Source organism: Salvelinus fontinalis, chromosome 11, assembly GCF_029448725.1.
Source record: "Salvelinus fontinalis isolate EN_2023a chromosome 11, ASM2944872v1, whole genome shotgun sequence".
In the NCBI taxonomy this organism is placed as follows: Eukaryota; Metazoa; Chordata; class Actinopteri; order Salmoniformes; family Salmonidae; genus Salvelinus; species Salvelinus fontinalis.
The window spans coordinates 1,561,292-1,586,125 of record NC_074675.1 but is presented as its reverse complement, the minus strand read 5'-3'; the positions used below and the strand labels follow the sequence as shown (position 1 = coordinate 1,586,125).

Genomic DNA, 24,834 nt, shown 5'->3' with positions numbered 1-24,834 from the left:
GGTGGCTGAGCGAGCCCAAATTAATCAAGAAAATTAATGACTATAAAGTATGCGGGTGATAAATCACCATCGTCCCAATCAGACTGCAGCGTTAGCGCTAGCTGCATTTAAAACAGCCTAATTCAAAACAAACTTATCAGGGTCTGTTTAGGGATGCAGCTGACCCCTACGACCTCTAGCAAATAGGAAAGACATTCCAAACAGAACACACCATATTTATCTCATTAGGAAGACTTAGTCAAACTTGGGAAAAAAACTCTTGTTTTTCTCTCGAAGACAAATGTGGCGTCGTCACCTGAGAGAGAAAATCACACGGGTAATATTTCATTGGCTCGATCGAGATGATTATCTAGTACACTTATGATGAGGATGCATGTGATCCGTTGTCACGGCGAACGTTCGATTCTGTGGACTCTAAATGGTAGTAAATGGGAGTTATTCATTGGACAGGGACTGGACTACCCGGACTCCAATAATGGACGCTAAACTTAATTTTCTGTAAGGATTTTTTTTTTTAAGCATGCCCTGTTTGTGTGTTCCCCTCACCCAGGTAGTTACAGAAGGACAAGTCCAGTAGTCATAGCAGTGTGTGTGTGTGTGTTCCCCTCACCCAGGTAGTTACAGAAGGACAAGTCCAGTAGTCATAGCAGAGTGTGTGTGTGTTCCCCTCACCCAGATAGTTCCAGAAGGACCGGTCCAGTAGTCATAGCAGTGTGTGTGTGTGTGTGTGTGTGTGTGTGTGTGTGTGTGTGTGTGTGTGTGTGTGTGTGTGTTCCCCTCACCCAGATAGTTACAGAAGGACAAGTCCAGTAGTCATAGCAGTGTGTGTGTGTGTGTGTGTGTGTTCCCCTCACCCAGGTAGTTCCAGAAGGACAGGACCAGTAGTCGTAGCAGAGTGTGTGTGTGTTCCCCTCACCCAGATAGTTCCAGAAGGACAGGTCCAGTAGGCGTAGCAGTGTGTGTGTGTGTGTGTGTTCCCCTCACCCAGATATTTCCAGAAGGACAGGTCCAGTAGTCATAGCAGTGTGTGTGTGTGTGTGTGTGTGTGTGTGTGTGTGTGTGTGTGTGTGTGTGTGTTCCCCTCACCCAGATAGTTCCAGAAGGACAGGTCCAGTAGGCGTAGCAGTGTGTGTGTGTGTGTGTGTGTGTGTGTGTTCCCCTCACCCAGATAGTTCCAGAAGGACAGGTCCAGTAGTCATAGCAGTGTGTGTGTGTGTGTGTGTGTGTGTGTGTGTGTGTGTGTGTGTGTGTGTGTGTGTGTGTGTGTGTGTGTGTGTGTTCCCCTCACCCAGGTAGTTCCAGAAGGACAGGTCCAGTAGTCATAGCAGTGTGTGTGTGTGTGTGTGTGTGTGTGTGTGTGTGTGTGTGTGTGTGTGTGTTCCCCTCACCCAGGTAGTTCCAGAAGGACAGGTCCAGTAGGCGTAGCAGTGTGTGTGTGTGTGTGTGTGTGTGTGTGTGTGTGTGTGTGTGTGTTCCCCTCACCCAGATAGTTCCAGAAGGACAGGTCCAGTAGGCGTAGCAGTGTGTGTGTGTGTGTTCCCCTCACCCAGATAGTTCCAGAAGGACAGGTCCAGTAGGCGTAGCAGTGTGTGTGTGTGTGTTCCCCTCACCCAGATAGTTCCAGAAGGACAGGTCCAGTAGGCGTAGCAGAGTGCTGAGTTGGATCAGCTGAGTCTTCATACCCTGCATCTGCTCCTCAAAGTTCTGGTGCTGAGAATGTAGACAGAATCGAAATACATTCACACGATATAGACGACATGATCGACACTATGTGGACACCTGCTGGTCAAACATCTCATTCTAAAATAATGGACATTAACATGGAGTTGGTCCCCCCTTTAGCTGCTTTAACAGCCTCCACTCTTCTGGGAAGGTTTTCTACTAGATGTTGGAACATTGCTGCTATAACAGCCTCCAGTCTTCTGGGAAGGTTTTCTACTAGATGTTGGAACATTGCTGCTATAACAGCCTCCACTCTTCTGGGAAGGTTTTCTACTAGATGTTGGAACATTGCTGCTATAACAGCCTCCACTCTTCTGGGAAGGTTTTCTACTAGATGTTGGAACATTGCTGTGGGGGACTTGGTTCCACTCAGCCACAAGAGCATTAGTGAGGTTAGGCACTGATGTTGGGCGATTAGGCCTGGTTCGCAGTCCAATTCATCTCAAAGGTGTTCGATTGGGGGTTGAGGTCAGGGCTCCGTGCAGGCCAGTCAAGTTCTTCCCATATCGATCTTGACAAACCATTTCTGTATGGACCTCGCCTTGTGCACGGGGGCATTGTCATGCTGAAACAGCAAAGAGCCTTCCCCAAACTGTTGGAAACACAAAGTTGGAAGCACAGAATCATCCAGAATGTCATTGTATGCTGTAGTGTTAGATTCCCCTTCGCTGTAACTACGGAGCCTCGCCGAAACCATGAAAAACAGCCCCAGATCATTATTCCTCCTCCTCCACACTTTACAGGTGTCACTACGCACGGAGCAGGTCGTGTTATCTTGGCATCTGCCTAACCCAGATTCGTCCGTCGGACTGCCAGATGAACCGCGATTCATCACTCCAGACAATGCGTTTCCAACGCTTGGCATTGCGTTATGGTGATCTTAGGCTTGTGTGCGGCTGCTCTGCCATGGAAACCAATTTCATGAAGCTCGACGAACAGTTCTTGTGCTAATGTTTCTTCCAGAGGCCGTTTGGAACTCGGTAGTGAATGTTGCAACCGAGGAGTGATGATTTTTACGTGCTTCAGCACTCGGCGGTCCCATTCTGTGAGCTTGTGTGGCCTACCACTTTGCACGCTGAGCCGTTGTTGCTCCAAGACATTTCCACTTCACAATAACATCACTTAAAGTTGACCGGGGCAGCTCTAGCAGGGCTGCCGAACTGACTTGTTGGAAAGGTGTCATCCTATCACGGTGCCACGTTGAAAGTCACTGAGCTCTTCAGTAGGTCCATTCTACTGTCAATGTTTGTTTATGGAGATTGCATGGCTGTGTGCTCATTTTTATACACCTGTCAGAATCGGGGGTGGCTGAAATAGCCGAATCCACTGATGTGAAGGGGTGTCCACATACTGCTGTATATAGAGTTTATACAGTAATACAGACAGATGAATTAGGGATCCTGTTAAAGCAAAAACATGTTGATGACAGTCAATCGTCCGGTCAGCCTGTCATCCAACCAGTCGGCCAGTCATTCAGCCAGCCAGTAATTCAGCCAGCCAGCCAGCCAGCCAGTAATTCAGCCAGCCAGAAACCCAGCCAGCCAGCAAGCCAGTAATTCAGCCAGCCAGAAACCCAGCCAGCCAGTCATTCAGCCAGCCAGTCATTCAGCCAGCCAGTCGGCCAGCCAGTCATTCAGCCAGCCAGAAACCCAGCCAGCCAGTCATTCAGCCAGCCAGTCATTCAGCCAGCCAGTCGGCCAGCCAGTCATTCAGCCAGCCAACCAGTCACATAACACCATATTGATGCTCTCTATTCCTCAATCTCCAGCTTTCCTTTTACCTTCCTCACTAACAAGTTGCTATGTGGCAGGTGTTTAAATCAATAACCCTGATGTAGCCGTGTTTAATGTATTAATGAGTGGGATGACAGCTACAGTGCTGAGATGACATGGTCTTTGGGTTTCCTTTGAATAACAAGGGCCGGTCAGGTACAAGACCATTCAGCCGAGTAATAATAACATGATTGCTGTTTACCCTAACCTCTCTGTGTGTGTGTGTGTGTGTGTGGCTGTTTACCAGAGTAGACCAGCCCTGGGCTACAGTACCTATAAAGCTATGACTGGATAATGAACACAAAATCCCCTTTAAATGACTTCAGCAGCTATGTGAAGGTAAGAATAGAGGAAATAGGATGGTGTCGTGACAGACAGGAGGCTGGGCGGTGTCGTAACAGAGAACAGACGGGAGGCTGGGCGGTGTCGTAACAGAGAACAGACGGGAGGCTGGGCGGTGTCGTAACAGAGAACAGACGGGAGGCTGGGCGGTGTCGTAACAGAGAACAGACGGGAGGCTGGGCGGTGTCGTAACAGAGAACAGACGGGAGGCTGGGCGGTATCGTAACAGAGAACAGACGGGAGGCTGGGCGGTGTCGTAACAGAGAACAGACGGGAGGCTGGGCGGTGTCGTAACAGAGAACAGACGGGAGCCTGGGCGGTGTCGTAACAGAGAACAGACGGGAGGCTGGGCGGTGTCGTAACAGAACAGACAGGAGGCTGGGCGGTGTCGTAACAGAATAGACAGGAGGCTGGGCGGTGTCGTAACAGAATAGACAGGAGGCTGGGCGGTGTCGTAACAGAGAAAAGACAGGAGGCTGGGCGGTGTCGTAACAGAACAGACAGGAGGCTGGGCGGTGTCGTAACAGAGAACAGACGGGAGGCTGGGCGGTGTCGTAACAGAGAACAGACGGGAGGCTGGGCGGCGTCGTAACAGAGAACAGACGGGAGGCTGGGCGGCGTCGTAACAGAGAACAGACGGGAGGCTGGGCGGCGTCGTAACAGAGAACAGACGGGAGGCTGGGCGGCGTCGTAACAGAGAACAGACGGGAGGCTGGGCGGTGTCGTAACAGAGAACAGACGGGAGGCTGGGCGGTGTCGTAACAGAGAACAGACGGGAGGCTGGGCGGTGTCGTAACAGAGAACAGACGGGAGGCGTCGTAACAGAGAACAGACGGGAGGCTGGGCGGCGTCGTAACAGAGAACAGACGGGAGGCTGGGCGGCGTCGTAACAGAGAACAGACGGGAGGCTGGGCGGTGTCGTAACAGAGAACAGACGGGAGGCTGGGCGGTGTCGTAACAGAACAGACAGGAAGCTGGACGGTGTTGTAACAGAACAGACAGGACGGTGTTGTAACAGAACAGACAGGAAGCTGGACGGTGTTGTAACAGAACAGACAGGAAGCAGGACGATGTTGTAACAGAACAGACAGGAAGCTGGACGGTGTTGTAACAGAACAGACAGGAAGCTGGACGGTGTTGTAACAGAACAGACAGGAAGCTGGACGGTGTTGTAACAGAACAGACAGGAAGCAGGACGGTGTTGTAACAGAACAGACAGGAAGCAGGACGGTGTTGTAACAGAACAGACAGGAAGCAGGACGGTGTTGTAGGTTGTATAATAAGACAGAAAAAAACTAATTCAGAACACAAATCATAGAGCTGGAGTGACATCAAAAAGCGTGAGGGCTCTGCCCAGCTATTGGTGGAGGCTATGAGAGAGTGGTCTTGGATGCATCCTTTGTGAAATGCACCATGGGAACCCAGCGTGGTCAGGTAATCAGGTCACACTCTACCAACACTTCCCTAGTTGGCCTCCGTCTCTCGTTAAACAGGAAGAACTGTGCTGTCATATACCTACAGAGGTCAGTGAAGGTCTCACCCACAGACATCCAATGACTAGAATGGACATCCTCATTTAATTTGCTTTGGTGTGAGGGGCTTTGTCCATTCTAGTAATTATATTTCTATGTGACGTATGTTCTAATAATTCAGATGTTCTCCGTTTTACCCATCTGGTCCATGAAGGAGACAAATCACTAGAAGATTATGTCCCTGCTAGTTTATCAAGCCTATTTCTATGGTCGTATTACATTATGTCTGTTCTAGTATATCTAGTTCTATGTTGTCAGTCTCACCATCTGGTCCATGAAGGAGACAAAGCACCAGAAGGCGTCCACCTCGTTCTCCATCACATAGAGGATCGGAGACAGCAGGTCACTCATACCCTGGACATAGCCTGGTGACAGAGAGAAAAGAACCCGCTTTAGCCAGCCAGCCAGCCAGTCAGCCAGCCAGTCAGCCAGCCAGTCAGCCAGCCAGTCAGCCAGCCAGTCAGCCAGCCAGTCAGCCAGCCAGTCAGTCAGCCAGCCAGCCAGCCAGTCAGCCAGCCAGTCAGCCAGCCAGTCAGCCAGCCAGTCAGTCAGCCAGTCAGCCAGTCAGCCAGTCAGCGCCTGGTGGTGACAGAGAGGATTTGAAAGAGTTCTGGAGAGCTTTCATACCAACACAATCTTGACCAAAGGAGGTTGGTGGCACCTTAATCAGGGAGGACTGGCTCGTGGTAATGGCTGGAGCGGAATAGGTGGAATGGTATCAAATACATCAAACACATGGTTTCCATGTGGTTGATGCCATTCCATTCGCTCCGTTCCAGCCATTCTTATGAGCCGTCCTCCCCTCAGCAGCCTCCTCTGATCACGTCTGGTGCTGAGTGGCATGTAGTATTTATTGTTGGTGAATCCTCAGTCACAACGCAAGAGAGGCTGAGTACATGCAGTTTGTCTTACCCGGGTCAAAGTCATTCAGTATGACAAGCGTGGTCTTACCCAGGTCAAAGTCATTCAGAATGACAAGCGTGGTCTTACCCAGGTCAAAGTCATTCAGTATGACAAGCGTGGTCTTACCCAGGTCAAAGTCATTCAGAATGACAAGCGTGGTCTTACCCAGGTCAAAGTCATTCAGAATGACAAGCGTGGTCTTACCCAGGTCAAAGTCATTCAGAATGACAAGCGTGGTCTACCCGGGTCAAAGTCATTCAGAATGACAAGCTTGGTCTTACCCAGGTCAAAGTCATTCAGAATGACAAGCTTGGTCTTACCCAGGTCAAAGTCATTCAGTATGACAAGCGTGGTCTTACCCAGGTCAAAGTCATTCAGTATGACAAGCGTGGTCTTACCCAGGTCAAAGTCATTCAGAATGACAAGCGTGGTCTTACCCAGGTCAAAGTCATTCAGAATGACAAGCGTGGTCTTACCCAGGTCAAAGTCATTCAGAATGACAAGCTTGGTCTTACCCGGGTCAAAGTCATTCAGTATGACAAGCGTGGTCTTACCCGGGTCAAAGTCATACAGTATGACAGCGTGGTCTTACCCAGGTCAAAGTCATTCAGAATGACAAGCGTGGTCTTACCCAGGTCAAAGTCATTCAGAATGACAAGCGTGGTCTTACCCAGGTCAAAGTCATTCAGAATGACAAGCGTGGTCTTACCCAGGTCAAAGTCATTCAGTATGACAAGCGTGGTCTTACCCAGGTCAAAGTTATTCAGTATGACCAGCGTGGTCTTACCCAGGTCAAAGTCATTCAGAATGACAAGCGTGGTCTTACCCAGGTCAAAGTCATTCAGTATGACAAGCGTGGTCTTACCCAGGTCAAAGTCATTCAGTATGACAAGCGTGGTCTTACCCAGGTCAAAGTCATTCAGTATGACAAGCGTGGTCTTACCCAGGTCAAAGTCATACATGCAGTAGGTCATGAGGACATCGTGCAGCAGAATCAGTCCTGGGTTGTCTGGTCCTTCATAGAAAGGGTTGGTCCTGTCTGTCCTGTTCACGTCTTTCTCTGTGGAGGAAATCAACAGTCACAGGCCTTAGAATCCCCTTTATTCACCAAATACATTTGGATGTAGAGGATTTGACTCAGTGAAACGGTGCTGCTACAGGGTTACAGACAGACAATAACAGACTAAATATATAGATGTAGAGTTTACACCATCCATCGTGACGGACTGACAAAGTTTATCTGTCCAGTTTACTTCTGTCTCTGTAGAGGGAACTAACAGCCACCAGTATTCATAAAGAATAGGAGGGTCTTTCTCTGTAGAGGGAACTAACAGCCACCAGTATTCATAAAGAATAGGAGGGTCTTTCTCTGTAGAGGGAACTAACAGCCACCAGTATTCATAAAGAATAGGAGGGTCTTTCTCTGTAGAGGGAACTAACAGCCACCAGTATTCATAAAGAAGAGGAGGGTCTTTCTCTGTAGAGGGAACTAACAGCCACCAGTATTCATAAAGAATAGGAGGGTCTTTCTCTGTAGAGGGAACTAACAGCCACCAGTATTCATAAAGAAGAGGAGGGTCTTTCTCTGTAGAGGGAACTAACAGCCACCAGTATTCATAAAGAAGAGGAGGGTCTTTCTCTGTAGAGGGAACTAACAGCCACCAGTATTCATAAAGAAGAGGAGGGTCTTTCTCTGTAGAGGGAACTAACAGCCACCAGTATTCATAAAGAATAGGAGGGTCTTTCTCTGTAGAGGGAACTAACAGCCACCAGTATTCATAAAGAATAGGAGGGTCAGATGACATGGACAGAAGGAACCTGATCGTAGATCAGCACTCCCAACTCAGAGACGCTTTATGAATACAGGCCCCGACTTCACCACTGGTCTGGTCTGCCCGATTGTCCTCAGACAAAAAGTTTACTACCAGGAGTTGAAATCAGAAATGGAACCAGCAGCACTTCAACAGTTCAGCATTTCTCCGTGCCAGCCGCCGCTCATTTCCATATTCATTTCAGCTGACATTTACAGAGAGCACACAACTCTAACCCTGTTACAACCGGAGCCTAATTTCAATCCTTTGAATAGAAGGGGGGAGCGACTCAGAGAGGGAGAGAGAGAGAATAAAGAGACGGAGAGAACAGAAATGCCAAGTCCATTGAGGAGCCAGCCAGATCCAGTATGGATCATTCCTCAACGATCAGGAGGAGATGAGATCCCATTACCTGGCTGACATGGGCCCTGTCCCAAATGACAACCTACTGCCTATTTAGTGCACATAGGGCTCAGGTCAAAAGTAGTGCACTACATACAGGGTATAAGATGTCATTTGGGACGCAGCCACGGGGCTGGGTTCTACAGGCTGACGACGCTGATGGAATATTGAATAAATAAAACACGGGGTTGATCCGATGGGAGCCAGATTGATTCCAGTCTCAGCTCAGACTTCAAGTAGCTAAACTAGGGAAGGTGTCACACTTTATTTCAAATGGTTTTGCTGAGCAGTTTGGGGTTCAGACCCGGACAAATGTGGCCAACTTTTGTTCTTCACTGGCTGTGGGGGGGGGGGGGGGAGTTGCTGACTGAGGCTGTTGGAACAAGGGGTCTAACTCTTTAACATATTGGAAAAGTCTACTGTTTGTCACAGTGCCCATTGTTCAAACCACGTAACCATCCTACTGTCAGACCAATAGAATCAAATAGAATACAACTATTGTCCATCGGTTAGAAGGGAAAACTGGCTTCTGGCTTCCCCAACAACCCCAGACAGAGACCCCCAGACAGAGACCCCAGACAGAGATCAAGGGTCAGCAGCAGCGCCCCTGGATGAAGAGGAATCGTAGGGGGTTAAGTCCCTTGATCAAGGGCACAATGGCAGGATATGTTACATGGGATGAAAGCCTTTTGGCTGATGGTCTAACGGCCAGGCTATTATCTGGTGACTAACATTTTGTTAGAAGTGATGATGATGATGATGGTGATTACCTATTAGACTCCTGACTAACATTCTGTTAGAAGTGATGATGATGGTGATTACCTATTAGACTCCTGACTAACATTCTGTTAGAAGTGATGATGATGGTGATTACCTATTAGACTCCTGACTAAAATTCTGTTAGAAGTGATGATGATGATGGTGATTACCTATTAGACTCCTGACTAATATTCTGTTAGAAGTGATGATGATGATGGTGATTACCTATTAGACTCCTGACTAACATTCTGTTAGAAGTGATGATGGTGATTACCAATTAGACTCCTGACTAACATTCTGTTAGAAGTGATGATGATGATGGTGATTACCTATTAGACTCCTGACTAAAATTCTGTTAGAAGTGATGATGATGATGGTGATTACCTATTAGACTCCTGACTAATATTCTGTTAGAAGTGATGATGATGATGGTGATTACCTATTAGACTCCTGACTAACATTCTGTTAGAAGTGATGATGATGATGGTGATTACCTATTAGACTCCTGACTAACATTCTGTTAGAAGTGATGAAGACGATGGTGATTACCTATTAGACTCCTGACTAACATTCTGTTAGAAGTGATGATGATGGTGATTACCTATTAGACTCCTGACTAACATTCTGTTAGAAGTGATGATGATGATGGTGATTACCTATTAGACTCCTGACTAACATTCTGTTAGAAGTGATGATGAAGATGATGATTACCTATTAGACTCCTGACTAACATTCTGTTAGAAGTGATGATGAAGATGATGATTACCTATTAGACTCCTGACTAATATTCTGTTAGAAGTGATGATGATGATGATGGTGATTACCTATTAGACTCCTGACTAACATTCTGTTAGAAGTGATGAAGACGATGGTGATTACCTATTAGACTCCTGACTAACATTCTGTTAGAAGTGATGATGATGATGGTGATTACCTATTAGACTCCTGACTAACATTCTGTTAGAAGTGATGATGATGATGGTGATTACCTATTAGACTCCTGACTAACATTCTGTTAGAAGTGATGATGAAGATGATGATTACCTATTAGACTCCTGACTAACATTCTGTTAGAAGTGATGATGATGATGGTGATTACCTATTAGACTCCTGACTAACATTCTGTTAGAAGTGATGATGAAGATGATGATTACCTATTAGACTCCTGACTAACATTCTGTTAGAAGTGATGATGAAGATGATGATTACCTATTAGACTCCTGACTAACATTCTGTTAGAAGTGATGATGAAGATGATGATTACCTATTAGACTCCTGACTAACATTCTGTTAGAAGTGATGATGATGGTGATGAAGATTACCTATTAGACTCCTGTGGTCTCTAAACATGCTGTTGTGTTTCTCCTGCTCCTCACTCACTGACTTCCACTGGAGCTTCATACGGAAGTACTCATCCCTGAGGATGAGAAGAGAGGATGAGAAGAGAGGGGGAATAAGTACTCATCCCTGAGGATGAAAAGAGAGGATGAGAAGAGAGGGTTAATAGGTACTCATCCCTGAGGAAAGAGGATGAGGAGAGAGGGGGAATAAGTACTTATCCCTGAGGAAAGAGGATGAGGAGAGAGGGGGAATAAGTACTTATCCCTGAGGAAAGAGGATGAGGAGAGAGGGGGAATAAGTACTTATCCCTGAGGAAAGAGGATGAGGAGAGAGGGGGAATAAGTACTTATCCCTGAGGAAAGAGGATGAGGAGAGAGGGGGAATAAGTACTTATCCCTGAGGAAAGAGGATGAGGAGAGAGGGGGAATAAGTACTTATCCCTGAGAAAAGAGGATGAGGAGAGAGGGGGAATAAGTACTTATCCCTGAGGAAAGAGGATGAGGAGAGAGGGGGAATAAGTACTTATCCCTGAGGAAAGAGGATGAGGAGAGAGGGGGAATAAGTACTTATCCCTGAGGAAAGAGGATGAGGAGAGAGGGGGAATAAGTACTTATCCCTGAGGAAAGAGGATGAGGAGAGAGGGGGAATAAGTACTTATCCCTGCGGAAAGAGGATGAGGTGAGAGGGGGAATAAGTACTTATCCCTGCGGAAAGAGGATGAGGAGAGAGGGGGAATAAGTACTTATCCCTGAGGAAAGAGGATGAGGAGAGAGGGGGAATAAGTACTTATCCCTGAGGAAAGAGGATGAGGAGAGAGGGGGAATAAGTACTTATCCCTGAGAAAAGAGGATGAGGAGAGAGGGGGAATAAGTACTTATCCCTGAGGAAAGAGAGGAAAGTAAAGGAGTGAGACAGGAAATATTTCACATTACATTAGGTGATAGAGGGGGAAAAATCGTGCTACATATCGCAATATTACTTTGGACCATATTATAGATACCTTGACTCCAAGTAAAAAATATATAAGTGTATATATTGTTAGATTTTGCTAGGTAGTGTTAGCTAGCGCTAGTTCGCTTTACCTGTGCCAAAACACTGGTATTTTGTCCTATAGCTTGTTCTCCATCTTATTTTAAAAAGCCCAGTACAGTCAAAATCTTGATTTCTGTCTTTAAATATATATTTCCACACTATGAAGTTGGAATAATATTGTGAAAGTTATAATGCCATTTTAGTGTAAGAGCTGTTTGAAAAGACCGCCTGAAATTTCAGCCTGTTTTGGTGGGATGGAGTTTTGACCTTAAAATTGGTTAATAGACCAATAAGATAGAGAGTTCCAAACCTCTCTGCCAATAACAGCTCGTTTTCAGTTTCCCCCTCACTCAGACTACTTCCAGAACGTCCTGGCTAAATTCTTCCTTGAGAAGAACATTTTTTGGTTTCTTTTTGCCCAATTCAGTTTAAAACAATCACAGTAAGGTACATCATTGTTTCCCAGAAATAATTTGATATTGAGACAACAAAAAACAGTTGCATTGGACCTTTAAATAGTGACCCAACGTGTTTTCAGTACTTATTTCCATGACTGATCAAAAAGACAATTAGTTCGCAATATGTTTGGAACATCAAATCGCAAATATCGAATCGTAATACATATAGAATCAACACATAAGTATCGTGATCATATCGTATCGTGATCATATCGTAATCATATCGTGATCATATCGCATCGTATCGTGATCATATCGTATCGTGAGGTCCCTGACAATTCCCAGCCCTCATTCAGGGTGTGTTGACTGTGTGACGTTTAAACAGAATAGTAAGGACCACATCCCTTCAGCTGGTTTTCAACATAACCAGGTGCTGTGCTATGAGAACTAGTACTCTCGTCATACAGTGCCCTCAACGCCATCTGAACTGAAACATTTGTTTTCAAACTGAAATGTATTAGTCATTCTTAAATACAAGTCATATTACTTGTAAATGTAAAGCGTACTGATTCATAAAACGTTGTGAAGATCTCTCTATGAGCACAAAGACAACATGAAGTGAGAGTTGTTGGGTTTTCCTGTCCTAGTATTATATCAACAGTGCTGTTATGATGCAGATCTGACAGAGAGCATGTGTCAACCATGGAGGAGCTCCCAGTCTCCTAATGAGTAGGAGTGTCTCTTTCACGTTTTCCTCCTAATGAGTAGGAGTGTCTCTCTCACGGTTTCCTCCCAGTCTCCTAATGAGTAGGAGTGTCTCTCTCACAGTTTCCTCCCAGTCTCCTAATGAGTAGGAGTGTCTCTCACGGTTTCCTCCCAGTCTCCTAATGAGTAGGAGTGTCTCTCACAGTTTCCTCCCAGTCTCCTAATGAGTAGGAGTGTCTCTCTCACGGTTTCTTCCCAGTCTCCTAATGAGTAGGAGTGTCTCTCTCACGGTTTCCTCCCAGTCTCCAAATGAGTAGGAGTGTCTATCTTACGTTTTCCTCCCATGTCTCCTAATGAGTAGGAGTGTCTCTCTCACAGTTTCCTCCCAGTCTCCTAATGAGTAGGAGTGTCTCTCTCACAGTTTCCTCCCAGTCTCCTAATGAGTAGGAGTGTCTCTCTCACGGTTTCCTCCCAGTCTCCCAATGAGTAGGAGTGTCTCTCTCACGGTTTCCTCCCAGTCTCCTAATGAGTAGGAGTGTCTTACGTTTTCCTCTCGGTCAGACGACTCCTCTCCTCCTGGGTGCTCTCCCAGGGGAAGTAGCCCAGCAGAAACTTCCATCCCTCCTTCCTCAACACATGACACAGACCCTAGGAGGGACGGAGAGACAGAAAGAGGGATGGGGAGGGAGAGAGAGAAAGTATGAGAGGAGAGACGGACAGCTTTTATTTCCACAGTCCTACAGTAAGTAACAAACAAAACAGGCCTAACAGAGCTATTCCAGTTTCAACTCAGCCTTCGACTTCCAACTGTTGCGTCAGAGAGAGAGGCGATGTCGGGAGACAAAACAATCTCTGAAACGCGGCAGACCCCCACTTCTATATCCTTCATGTAGAGAGACTACAGAGAGGCATCAGATACTGCCTTTTTAATGAGTGTTCTGCCTCACTGCTCAAGGCCACAGCCACAGGCCATAGACTCACAATGTAGTATGGATGAGCTACTGTAGCTAGCTCTGTCAAGGATGAACAGTATATGTAGGAATTAAAAGCACTGATGGGTTTGTGCTGTTGCTACTCTCTTAATTAACAGCAGAGGGCGTGTGTGTGGTGTGTGTGAGATACAGAGACTGTCCCGTTTGATCATGTGTTTCAGTCTGTTACATCCTGGTGTTTCAGTGTTACATCCTGGTGTTTCAGTGTTACATCCTGGTGTTTCAGTGTTACATCCTGGTGTTTCAGTGTTACATCCTGGTGTTTCAGTGTTACATCCTGGTGTTTCAGTGTTACATCCTGGTGTTTCAGTGTTACATCCTGGTGTTTCAGTGTGTTACATCCTGGTGTTTCAGTGTGTTACATCCTGGTGTTTCAGTGTGTTACATCCTGGTGTTTCAGTGTGTTACATCCTGGTGTTTCAGTGTTACATCCTGGTGTTTCAGTGTAACATCCTGGTGTTTGTGTGTTACATCCTGGTGTTTGTGTGTTACATCCTGGTGTTTGTGTGTTACATCCTGGTGTTTCAGTGTGTTATATCCTGGTGTTTCAGTGTGTTATATTCTGCTGTATTTAGTTGGTTCCTGGTGTTTCAGTGTGTTATATTCTGCTGTATTTAGTTGGTTCCTGGTGTTTCAGTGTGTTATATCCTGGTGTTTCAGTGTGTTATATTCTGCTGTATTTAGTTGGTTCCTGGTGTTTCAGTGTGTTATATCCTGCTGTATTTAGTTGGTTCCTGGTGTTTCAGTGTGTTATATCCTGGTGTTTCAGTGTGTTATATTCTGCTGTATTTAGTTGGTTCCTGGTGTTTCAGTGTGTTATATCCTGGTGTTTCAGTGTGTTACATCCTGGTGTTTCAGTGTGTTATATCCTGGTGTTTCAGTGTGTTATATCCTGGTGTTTCAGTGTGTTATATCCTGGTGTTTCAGTGTGTTATATCCTGCTGTATTTAGTTGGTTCCTGCTGTTTCAGTGTGTTATATCCTGCTGTATTTAGTTGGTTCCTGGTGTTTCAGTGTGTTATATCCTGGTGTTTCAGTGTGTTACATCCTGGTGTTTCAGTGTGTTATATCCTGCTGTATTTAGTTGGTTCCTGGTGTTTCAGTGTGTTATATCCTGGTGTTTCAGTGTGTTATATCCTGGTGTTTCAGTGTGTTATATCCTGCTGTATTTAGTTGGTTCCTGGTGTTTCAGTGTGTTATATCCTGGTGTTTCAGTGTGTTATATCCTGGTGTTTCAGTGTGTTATATCCTGGTGTTTCAGTGTGTTATATCCTGCTGTATTTAGTTGGTTCCTGGTGTTTCATTGTGTTATATCCTGCTGTATTTAGTTGGTTCCTGGTGTTTCAGTGTGTTATATCCTGGTGTTTCAGTGTGTTATATCCTGCTGTATTTAGTTGGTTCCTGGTGTTTCAGTGTGTTATATCCTGGTGTTTCAGTGTGTTATATCCTGCTGTATTTAGTTGGTTCCTGGTGTTTCATTGTGTTATATCCTGCTGTATTTAGTTGGTTCCTGGTGTTTCAGTGTGTTACATCCTGGTGTTTCAGTGTGTTATATCCTGGTGTTTCAGTGTGTTATATCCTGGTGTTTCAGTGTGTTATATCCTGGTGTTTCAGTGTGTTATATCCTGGTGTTTCAGTGTGTTACATCCTGGTGTTTCAGTGTTACATCCTGGTGTTTCAGTGTGTTATATCCTGGTGTTTCAGTGTGTTATATCCTGGTGTTTCAGTGTGTTATATCCTGGTGTTTCAGTGTGTTATATCCTGGTGTTTCAGTGTGTTATATCCTGGTGTTTCAGTGTGTTACATCCTGGTGTTTCAGTGTGTTACATCCTGGTGTATTTAGTTGGTTCCTGGTGTTTCAGTGTGTTATATCCTGGTGTTTCAGTGTGTTATATCCTGGTGTTTCAGTGTGTTATATCCTGGTGTATTTAGTTGGTTCCTGGTGTTTCAGTGTGTTATATCCTGGTGTTTCAGTGTGTTATATCCTGGTGTTTCAGTGTGTTACATCCTGGTGTATTTAGTTGGTTCCTGGTGTTTCAGTGTGTTACATCCTGGTGTTTCAGTGTGTTATATCCTGGTGTTTCAGTGTGTTACATCCTGGTGTTTCAGTGTGTTATATCCTGGTGTTTCAGTGTGTTACATCCTGGTGTTTCAGTGTGTTATATCCTGGTGTTTCAGTGTGTTATATCCTGCTGTATTTAGTTGGTTCCTGGTGTTTCAGTGTGTTATATCCTGCTGTATTTAGTTGGTTCCTGGTGTTTCAGTGTGTTATATCCTGGTGTTTCAGTGTGTTATATCCTGGTGTTTCAGTGTGTTATATCCTGCTGTATTTAGTTGGTTCCTGGTGTTTCATTGTGTTATATCCTGCTGTATTTAGTTGGTTCCTGGTGTTTCAGTGTGTTATATCCTGGTGTTTCAGTGTGTTATATCCTGGTGTTTCAGTGTGTTATATCCTGGTGTTTCAGTGTGTTATATCCTGCTGTATTTAGTTGGTTCCTGGTGTTTCAGTGTGTTATATCCTGGTGTTTCAGTGTGTTATATCCTGGTGTTTCAGTGTGTTACATCCTGGTGTTTCAGTGTGTTATATCCTGGTGTATTTAGTTGGTTCCTGGTGTTTCAGTGTGTTATATCCTGGTGTTTCAGTGTGTTATATCCTGCTGTATTTAGTTGGTTCCTGGTGTTTCAGTGTGTTATATCCTGCTGTATTTAGTTGGTTCCTGGTGTTTCAGTGTGTTATATCCTGCTGTATTTAGCTGGTTCCTGGTGTTTCAGTGTGTTATATCCTGCTGTATTTAGTTGGTTCCTGGTGTTTCAGTGTGTTATATCCTGCTGTATTTAGTTGGTTCCTGGTGTTTCAGTGTGTTATATCCTGGTGTTTCAGTGTGTTATATCCTGGTGTTTCAGTGTGTTATATCCTGGTGTTTCAGTGTGTTATATCCTGGTGTTTCAGTGTGTTATATCCTGCTGTATTTAGTTGGTTCCTGGTGTTTCAGTGTGTTATATCCTGGTGTTTCAGTGTGTTACATCCTGGTGTTTCAGTGTGTTATATCCTGGTGTTTCAGTGTGTTATATTCTGCTATATTTAGTTGGTTCCTGGTGTTTCAGTGTGTTATATCCTGGTGTTTCAGTGTGTTATATCCTGGTGTTTCAGTGTGTTATATCCTGGTGTTTCAGTGTGTTATATCCTGGTGTTTCAGTGTGTTATATCCTGCTGTATTTAGTTGGTTCCTGGTGTTTCAGTGTGTTATATCCTGCTGTATTTAGTTGGTTCCTGGTGTTTCAGTGTGTTATATCCTGGTGTTTCAGTGTGTTATATCCTGGTGTTTCAGTGTGTTATATCCTGGTGTTTCAGTGTGTTATATCCTGGTGTTTCAGTGTGTTATATCCTGGTGTTTCAGTGTGTTACATCCTGGTGTTTCAGTGTGTTACATCCTGGTGTTTCAGTGTGTTATATCCTGCTGTATTTAGTTGGTTCCTGGTGTTTCATTGTGTTATATCCTGCTGTATTTAGTTGGTTCCTGGTGTTTCAGTGTGTTATATCCTGGTGTTTCAGTGTGTTATATCCTGGTGTTTCAGTGTGTTACATCCTGGTGTTTCAGTGTGTTACATCCTGGTGTTTCAGTGTGTTATATCCTGGTGTTTCAGTGTGTTATATCCTGCTGTATTTAGTTGGTTCCTGGTGTTTCTGTGTGTTATATCCTGGTGTTTCAGTGTGTTATATCCTGGTGTATTTAGTTGGTTCCTGCTGTTTCAGTGTGTTATAACCTGCTGTATTTAGTTGGTTCCTGGTGTTTCAGTGTGTTATATCCTGCTGTATTTAGCTGGTTCCTGGCCCCACGTGTTCCTTACCCCTTTGAATATGGTCTGTTTGAGGTATGAGATGTTCCTCATGCGTCCCTCAGGGTCCATGTTGGTGTTCCACTCTTCAGCCCCAACAGGCTCCCTACGCCGGACCGCTGGCCGCACGCCAAGATCAATCTACCAGAGAGGAAGAGTATGGAAATACTGCATTACCTACGCATGTTACTGCTACACCAATAACACACCAGAGAGAGAGAGAGAGGGAGGGGACAGATATCAAATTAGCAAAATACCTTGTCAATCTAAGAATTTAAACAAAGGCATTAACAACGTAAAAACTCAGTGACTCAAAAACTCATAGCCTGGCAATAAACACACCATAGAAAACATGGAAGGTCAGACTTATTGACCATAGCCTGGCTATAGAGACACATGGAAGGTCAGACTTAGTGACCATAGCCTGGCTATAGAGACACATGGAAGGTCAGACTTAGTGACCATAGCCTGGCTATAGAGACACATGGAAGGTCAGACTTAGTGACCATAGCCTGGCTATAGAGACACCATAGAAAACATGGAAGGTCAGACTTAGTGACCATAGCCTGGCTATAGAGACACATGGAAGGTCAGACTTAGTGACCATAGCCTGGCTATAGAGACACATGGAAGGTCAGACTTAGTGACCATAGCCTGGCTATAGAGACACATGGAAGGTCAGACTTAGTGACCATAGCCTGGCTATAGAGACACCATAGAAAACATGGAAGGTCAGACTTAGTGACCATAGCCTGGCTATAGAGACACCATAGAAAACATGGAAGGTCAGACTTAGTGACCATAGCCTGGCTATAGAGACACATGGAAGGTCAGACTTAGTGACCATAGCCTGGCTATAGAGACACATGGAAGGTCAGACTTAGTGACCATAGCCTGGCTATAGAGACACCATAGAAAACATGGAAGGTCAGACTCAGTGACCATAGCCTGGCTATAGAGACACATGAAAGGTCAGACTTAGTGACCATAGCCTGGCTATAGAGACACCATAGAAAACATGGAAGGTCAGACTTAGTGACCATAGCCTGGCTATAGAGACACCATAGAAAACAAGCTGGTCCTGGGGCTCTGTTCACAAACACCAACAGACCCCACAGAGCACCAGGACAACAGCACAATTAGACCCAACCAAATCATGAGAAAACAAAAAGATGACTATTTTCACTGTGTCCAGTAATTAACAAAAAAACAGAGCAAACTAGAACACTATTTTGCCCTAAACAGTGAGTACACAGTTGCAGAAAACGAGGTGGAAACTGAGCTGCACTTCCTAACCTCCTGCCAAATGTATGACCATACTAGAGACACATATTTCCCTCAGATCACACAAATCCACAAAGCCAATTTTGATAAACTCTCATATCTACTGGGTGAAATTCCACAGTGTGCCATCACAGCAACAAGATGTGTGACCTGTTGACACAAGAAAAGGGCAACCAGTGAAGAACAAACACCATTGTAAATACAACCCATATTAAAATGTTAATTTATTTTCCTTTCAGTATTAACCATTTGCACATCATTACAACACTGTTTATAGACATATGTTTACTGTAAATTGTTTATCTATTTCACTTGCTTTGGCAATGTTAACATATGTTTCCCATGCCAATAAAGCCGAGAAAGAGAGAGAGACAGAGAAAGAGAGAGATAGAGAGAGAGAGAGGAAGAAAGAGAGGAGAGAGAGAGAGAGAGAGAGAGAGAGAAAGAGAGAGACAGGATAAGGGGTGTCAAGTCCAAGTCATGAGGGTCACGACCCCATTGAAATCGAACAGAACCCCAAGCTCTGGCTGGACCACTCGTTATGTTGTGGCCGTTTTAAATGGAAATCATTTAAAACACTATTTCTAATGTGTGTGTGTGTGCGTCATATATAAAACTGTGTCCAGCACTAGCCTACACACACACACACACATGTCCAATTGACAGCTGTGTGATGTTCTGTTTGCCAGGCCAACAGCCTGGTACAGTACCTACTACATTCTGTCCTCATTTCAGCCACTTAAGTCAATTGAACAGTTCTGCTCAGAGAGATAGAAGAAGCGGATTCAGCCAGGAAGAAAGACAGACTAACTAAAGCCTAAGCTACGAAGCGGAGAACTGTTTCCATGGGGACAGGGCTGATAAGAGGGGGGGGGGGGGGGAGGATGGACTGTAAATAGGAGTCAATAATTCATGAGCTTTGTGATAAGCAGGGATGTGTGTGTGTGTGTGCGCGTGTGTGTGTGCATGCATGCAGCACCATAACTGTCCAACATCCAGCCAGCTAATACACAATATAACACTATTTTGTTAAGCCTTCATTGGAAAATAACTAGGAAGAGATTTAGGAATAACTTTTCTCATGTCTGTGAAAATATTTTGCTGAAGGTGTGGGTTGTATAAACAGCACAAGAGAGAGTCCACGAAGCTTCTACATACAGTGGATTCAGATAGTACTCAGAGCCGTCGACTTTCTCCACATTTTGTTACATTACAGCCTTATTCTAAAATGGATTATATCATTTTTTCCCCCTCATCAATCTATACACAATACCCCATAATGAAAAAGCAAAAACAAGTTTTTGTATTTTTTTATTATTTAAAAATAACGCTGACATTTCACATTTCCATAAGTATTCAGACCCTTTACTCAGTACTTTGTTAAAGCATCTTTGTCAGCGATTACAGCCTTGAGTCTTCTTGGGTATGATGCTACAAGCTTGGCACACCTGTATTTGGGGAGTTTCTCCCATTCTTCTCTGCAGATCCTCTCAAGCTCTGTCATGTTGGATGGGGAGCGTCGCTGCACAGATATTTTCATGTCTCTCCAGGAGATGTCTGGGCTCTGGCTGTGCCACTCAGACATTCAGAGACTTGTCCCGAAGACACTCCTGCATTGTCTTGGCTGTGTGCTTATGAGTCCTCCTGTTGGAAGGTAAACCTTCGCCCCAGTCTGAGGTCCTGAGTGCTCTGGAGCAGGTTTCATCAAGGATCTCTCTGTAGGATCTCTGCTCCGTTCATCCTTCCCTCGATCCTGACTAGTCTCCCAGGCCCTGCCGCTGAAAAACCTCCCCACAGTATGATGCTGCCATCCCCATGCTTCACCGTAGGGATGGTGCCAGGTTTCCTCCAGACGTGATGCTTGGCATTCAGGCCAAAGAGTTCAATTTTGGTTTCATCAGACCAGAGAATCTTGTTTCTCATGGTCTGAGAGTCCTTTACGTACCTTTTGGCAAACTCCAAGCGGGCTGTCATGTGCTGAGGATTGGCTTCTGTCTGACCACTCTACCATAAAGGCCTGATTGGTGGAGTGCTGCAGAGATGGTTGTCCGTCTGGAACCGTGGAACTTTGTCAGAGTGACCATCGGGTTCTTGGTCACCTCCCTGACCAAGGCCCTTCTCCCCCATTTGCTCAATTTGGCCGGGGCGGCCAGCTCCTGGAAGAGTCTTGGTGGTTCCAAACTACTTCCATTTAATAAATGATGAAGGCCACTGTGTTCTTGGGGACCTTCAAGGCTGCATATCTGATCAACTTCGTATAGTGTGGCTCTTTATACAGAGGTTGTTTTAAAAGGTAAAGCAGCATATTTACACTATTGATCGTCCTCCCTCTTTTCTAATGATTTCCACAAGGTAATAAAGTGGCCAGCCAGGAGGGTCATGTAATCAAAATCTAATTAAAAACAATCTGGCGTGCGTTGCATTCCTCCGCGACTCTGAGGTTACACTCTGCATCATCAGCCAATACAAGTGTGTGTGTGTGTGTGTGTGTGTGTGTGTGTGTGCGCGAGAGAAAGAGGTCTAATTTATATACTCACCACAGATCTATTTAAATAATGTATAAACCTTTATTTAATCCAGGTAGATTGAGAACACATGGCGCTTGCAATGCCAAGGGTCGTTGGTTAGATTTTCGCTGGAGCCTCCCATATGTTAAATGTATGCACACGACTATAAGTCTGTTTTGATAAAAGCATCTGCTAAATGGGATAGGGGATACGTAGACAGTTGAGGAAAACAGTCCTGATGTTGAAAGGGGAGACCTAGTCAGCTGTACAACTGAATGTCATCAACCAAAATGTGTCTTCCTCATTTAACCCTCTGAATCAGAGAGGTGGGGGGCATTAATCCACATCGTCGCTGCTCAACAACAGAACGGCAGATTTGTCCACCTTGCCGGCTCGAGGATTGGAACCAGCGACCTTTCTGTTACTGGCCCAACGCTCTTAACCGCTACCTGCTGCCTCACAGCATATATTATTACAGCCTGCCCGTTCCACATGAGGTTTAATAATAACAGTAATCATATGAATAATAAATAAAAGTGCACTATGTATTATTCATATATTGATTACTGAGAACACGTTCTCTATTACAGTAACACCAAGATTGTTTTTAGAACCAGGAGGTGATACAGACCTACCGATGTCCCCACTCTGTCCCACAGGTCCTACCGATGTCCCCACTCTGTCCCACAGGACCTACCGATGTCCCCACTCTGTCCCACAGGTCCTACCGATGTCCCCACTCTGTCCCACAGGTCCTACCGATGTCCCCACAGGTCCTACCGATGTCCCCACAGGTCCTACCGATGTCCCCACAGGTCCTACCGATGTCCCCACAGGTCCTACCGATGTCCCCACTCTGTCCCACAGGTCCTACCGATGTCCCCACAGGTCCTACCGATGTCCCCACTCTGTCCCACAGGTCCTACCGATGTCCCCACTCTGTCCCACAGGTCCTACCGATGTCCCCACTCTGTCCCACAGGCCCTACCGATGTCCCCACTCTGTCCCACAGGCCCTACCGATGTCCCCACGCTGTCCCACAGGCCCTACCGATGTCCCCACGCTGTCCCACAGGCCCTACCGATGTCCCACAGGCCCTACCGATGTCCCCACTCTGTCCCACAGGTCCTACCGATGTCCCCACTCTGTCCCACAGGTCCTACCGATGTCCCCACAGGTCCTACCGATGTCCCCACAGGTCCTACCGATGTCCCCACAGGTCCTACCGATGTCCCCACAGGTCCTACCGATGTCCCCACTCTGTCCCACAGGTCCTACCGATGTCCCCACAGGTCCTACCGATGTCCCCACTCTGTCCCACAGGTCCTACCGATGTCCCCACTCTGTCCCACAGGTCCTACCGATGTCCCCACTCTGTCCCACAGGCCCTACCGATGTCCCCACTCTGTCCCACAGGCCCTACCGATGTCCCCACGCTGTCCCACAGGCCCTACCGATGTCCCCACGCTGTCCCACAGGCCCTACCGATGTCCCACAGGCCCTACCGATGTCCCCACGCTGTCCCACCGATGTCCCCACGCTGTCCCACCGATGTCCCCACGCTGTCCCACCGATGTCCCCACGCTGTACCACCGATGTCCCCACGCTGTACCACCGATGTCCCCACGCTGTACCACCGATGTCCCCACGCTGTACCACCGATGTCCCCACTCTGTACCACCGATGTCCCCACTCTGTACCACCGATGTCCCCACTCTGTACCACCGATGTCCCCACTCTGTACCACCGATGTCCCCACTCTGTACCACCGATGTCCCCACTCTGTACCACCGATGTCCCCACTCTGTACCACCGATGTCCCCACTCTGTACCACCGATGTCCCCACTCTGTACCACCGATGTCCCCACTCTGTACCACCGATGTCCCCACTCTGTACCACCGATGTCCCCACTCTGTACCACCGATGTCCCCACTCTGTACCACAGGCCCTACCGATGTCCCCACTCTGTACCACAGGCCCTACCGATGTCCCCACTCTGTACCACAGGCCCTACCGATGTCCCCACTCTGTACCACAGGCCCTACCGATGTCCCCACTCTGTACCACAGGCCCTACCGATGTCCCCACTCTGTACCACAGGCCCTACCGATGTCCCCACTCTGTACCACAGGCCCTACCGATGTCCCCACTCTGTACCACAGGCCCTACCGATGTCCCCACTCTGTACCACAGGCCCTACCGATGTCCCCACTCTGTACCACAGGCCCTACCGATGTCCCCACTCTGTACCACAGGCCCTACCGATGTCCCCACTCTGTACCACAGGCCCTACCGATGTCCCCACTCTGTACCACAGGCCCTACCGATGTCCCCACTCTGTACCACAGGCCCTACCGATGTCCCCACTCTGTACCACAGGCCCTACCGATGTCCCCACTCTGTACCACAGGCCCTACCGATGTCCCCACTCTGTACCACAGGCCCTACCGATGTCCCCACTCTGTACCACAGGCCCTACCGATGTCCCCACTCTGTACCACAGGCCCTACCGATGTCCCCACTCTGTCCTACAGGCCTACCGAGAAACAAAGTTCAAACAATATTTAAGTGGATTTCTCATTTCCAGCCGTTTCTGAGAAGCACAGCGAGTGTGACATTTTGCCGTTCCACTCTGGGTGCCATTCCACTGAGTGGGTTGTGTGTGGTGACTATTCCTATGTTTAGCAAAGCACATGTCATCCAACGTCACACTCAACCACACCTGTGGAGAGGAGAGGCTAGCTAGCAGAGCAGGTTGCCTTGGCAACGCTGAGAGCAGAGGGTCTCTTCTAATTAAAACAGAGAGGCAATTAGAGAGGAACTGGGTGGCTGTTAACACAACCTCCTGGTTTAATGGAGACAGACGGTAGAGCTGTGTCTGTGTGAGGAAAAAGGGAACTTTGTCTGAGCATCCCATCTAGCCAGTCTGCACTGGTCCTGGCTGAGAGTCCCATCTAGCCAGTCTGCTCGGGTCCTGGCTGAGAGTCCCATCTAGCCAGTCTGCACTGGTCCTGGCTGAGAGTCCCATCTAGCCAGTCTGCTCGGGTCCTGGCTGAGAGTCCCATCTAGCCAGTCTGCTCGGGTCCTGGCTGAGAGTCCCATCTAGCCAGTCTGCTCGGGTCCTGGCTGAGAGTCCCATCTAGCCAGTCTGCTCGGGTCCTGGCTGAGAGTCCCATCTAGCCAGTATGCTCGGGTCCTGGCTGAGAGTCCCATCTAGCCAGTCTGCTCGGGTCCTGGCTGAGAGTCCCATCTAGCCAGTCTGCTCGGGTCCTGGCTGAGAGTCCCATCTAGCCAGTCTGCTCGGGTCCTGGCTGAGAGTCCCACCTAGCCAGTCTGCTCGGGTCCTGGCTGAGAGTCCCATCTAGCCAGTGAGACAGGTGGGCACTAGGCAGTAAGCAGCCGTGCTTCACAGATTACTACAGTAGGTCATATTGATGTGGTTCTGGAGACGTTAAACACGGTGAGATCACCTGTATGCGTTTCCTAAGCCTGTC

General features: G+C 46.7%; 1 protein-coding gene across 5 annotated transcripts in view; it reads right to left on the bottom strand.

The window, feature by feature from the left end:
* Nucleotides 1-24,834, bottom strand: part of LOC129864865 (TBC1 domain family member 15-like) — an 87,778-nt gene that overhangs the window by 24,372 nt on the left and 38,572 nt on the right. For all 5 annotated transcript variants that reach the window (XM_055937157.1, XM_055937158.1, XM_055937159.1 and 2 more), the window contains exons 8-13: nucleotides 17,560-17,688; nucleotides 13,264-13,367; nucleotides 10,566-10,660; nucleotides 7,215-7,331; nucleotides 5,633-5,733; nucleotides 1,611-1,710 (exon numbers count right to left, since the gene is read on the bottom strand). In XM_055937157.1, coding sequence (XP_055793132.1) covers nucleotides 1,611-1,710; nucleotides 5,633-5,733; nucleotides 7,215-7,331; nucleotides 10,566-10,660; nucleotides 13,264-13,367; nucleotides 17,560-17,688 — 646 coding nt within the window. The remainder of the gene's footprint in view (nucleotides 1-1,610; nucleotides 1,711-5,632; nucleotides 5,734-7,214; nucleotides 7,332-10,565; nucleotides 10,661-13,263; nucleotides 13,368-17,559; nucleotides 17,689-24,834) is intronic.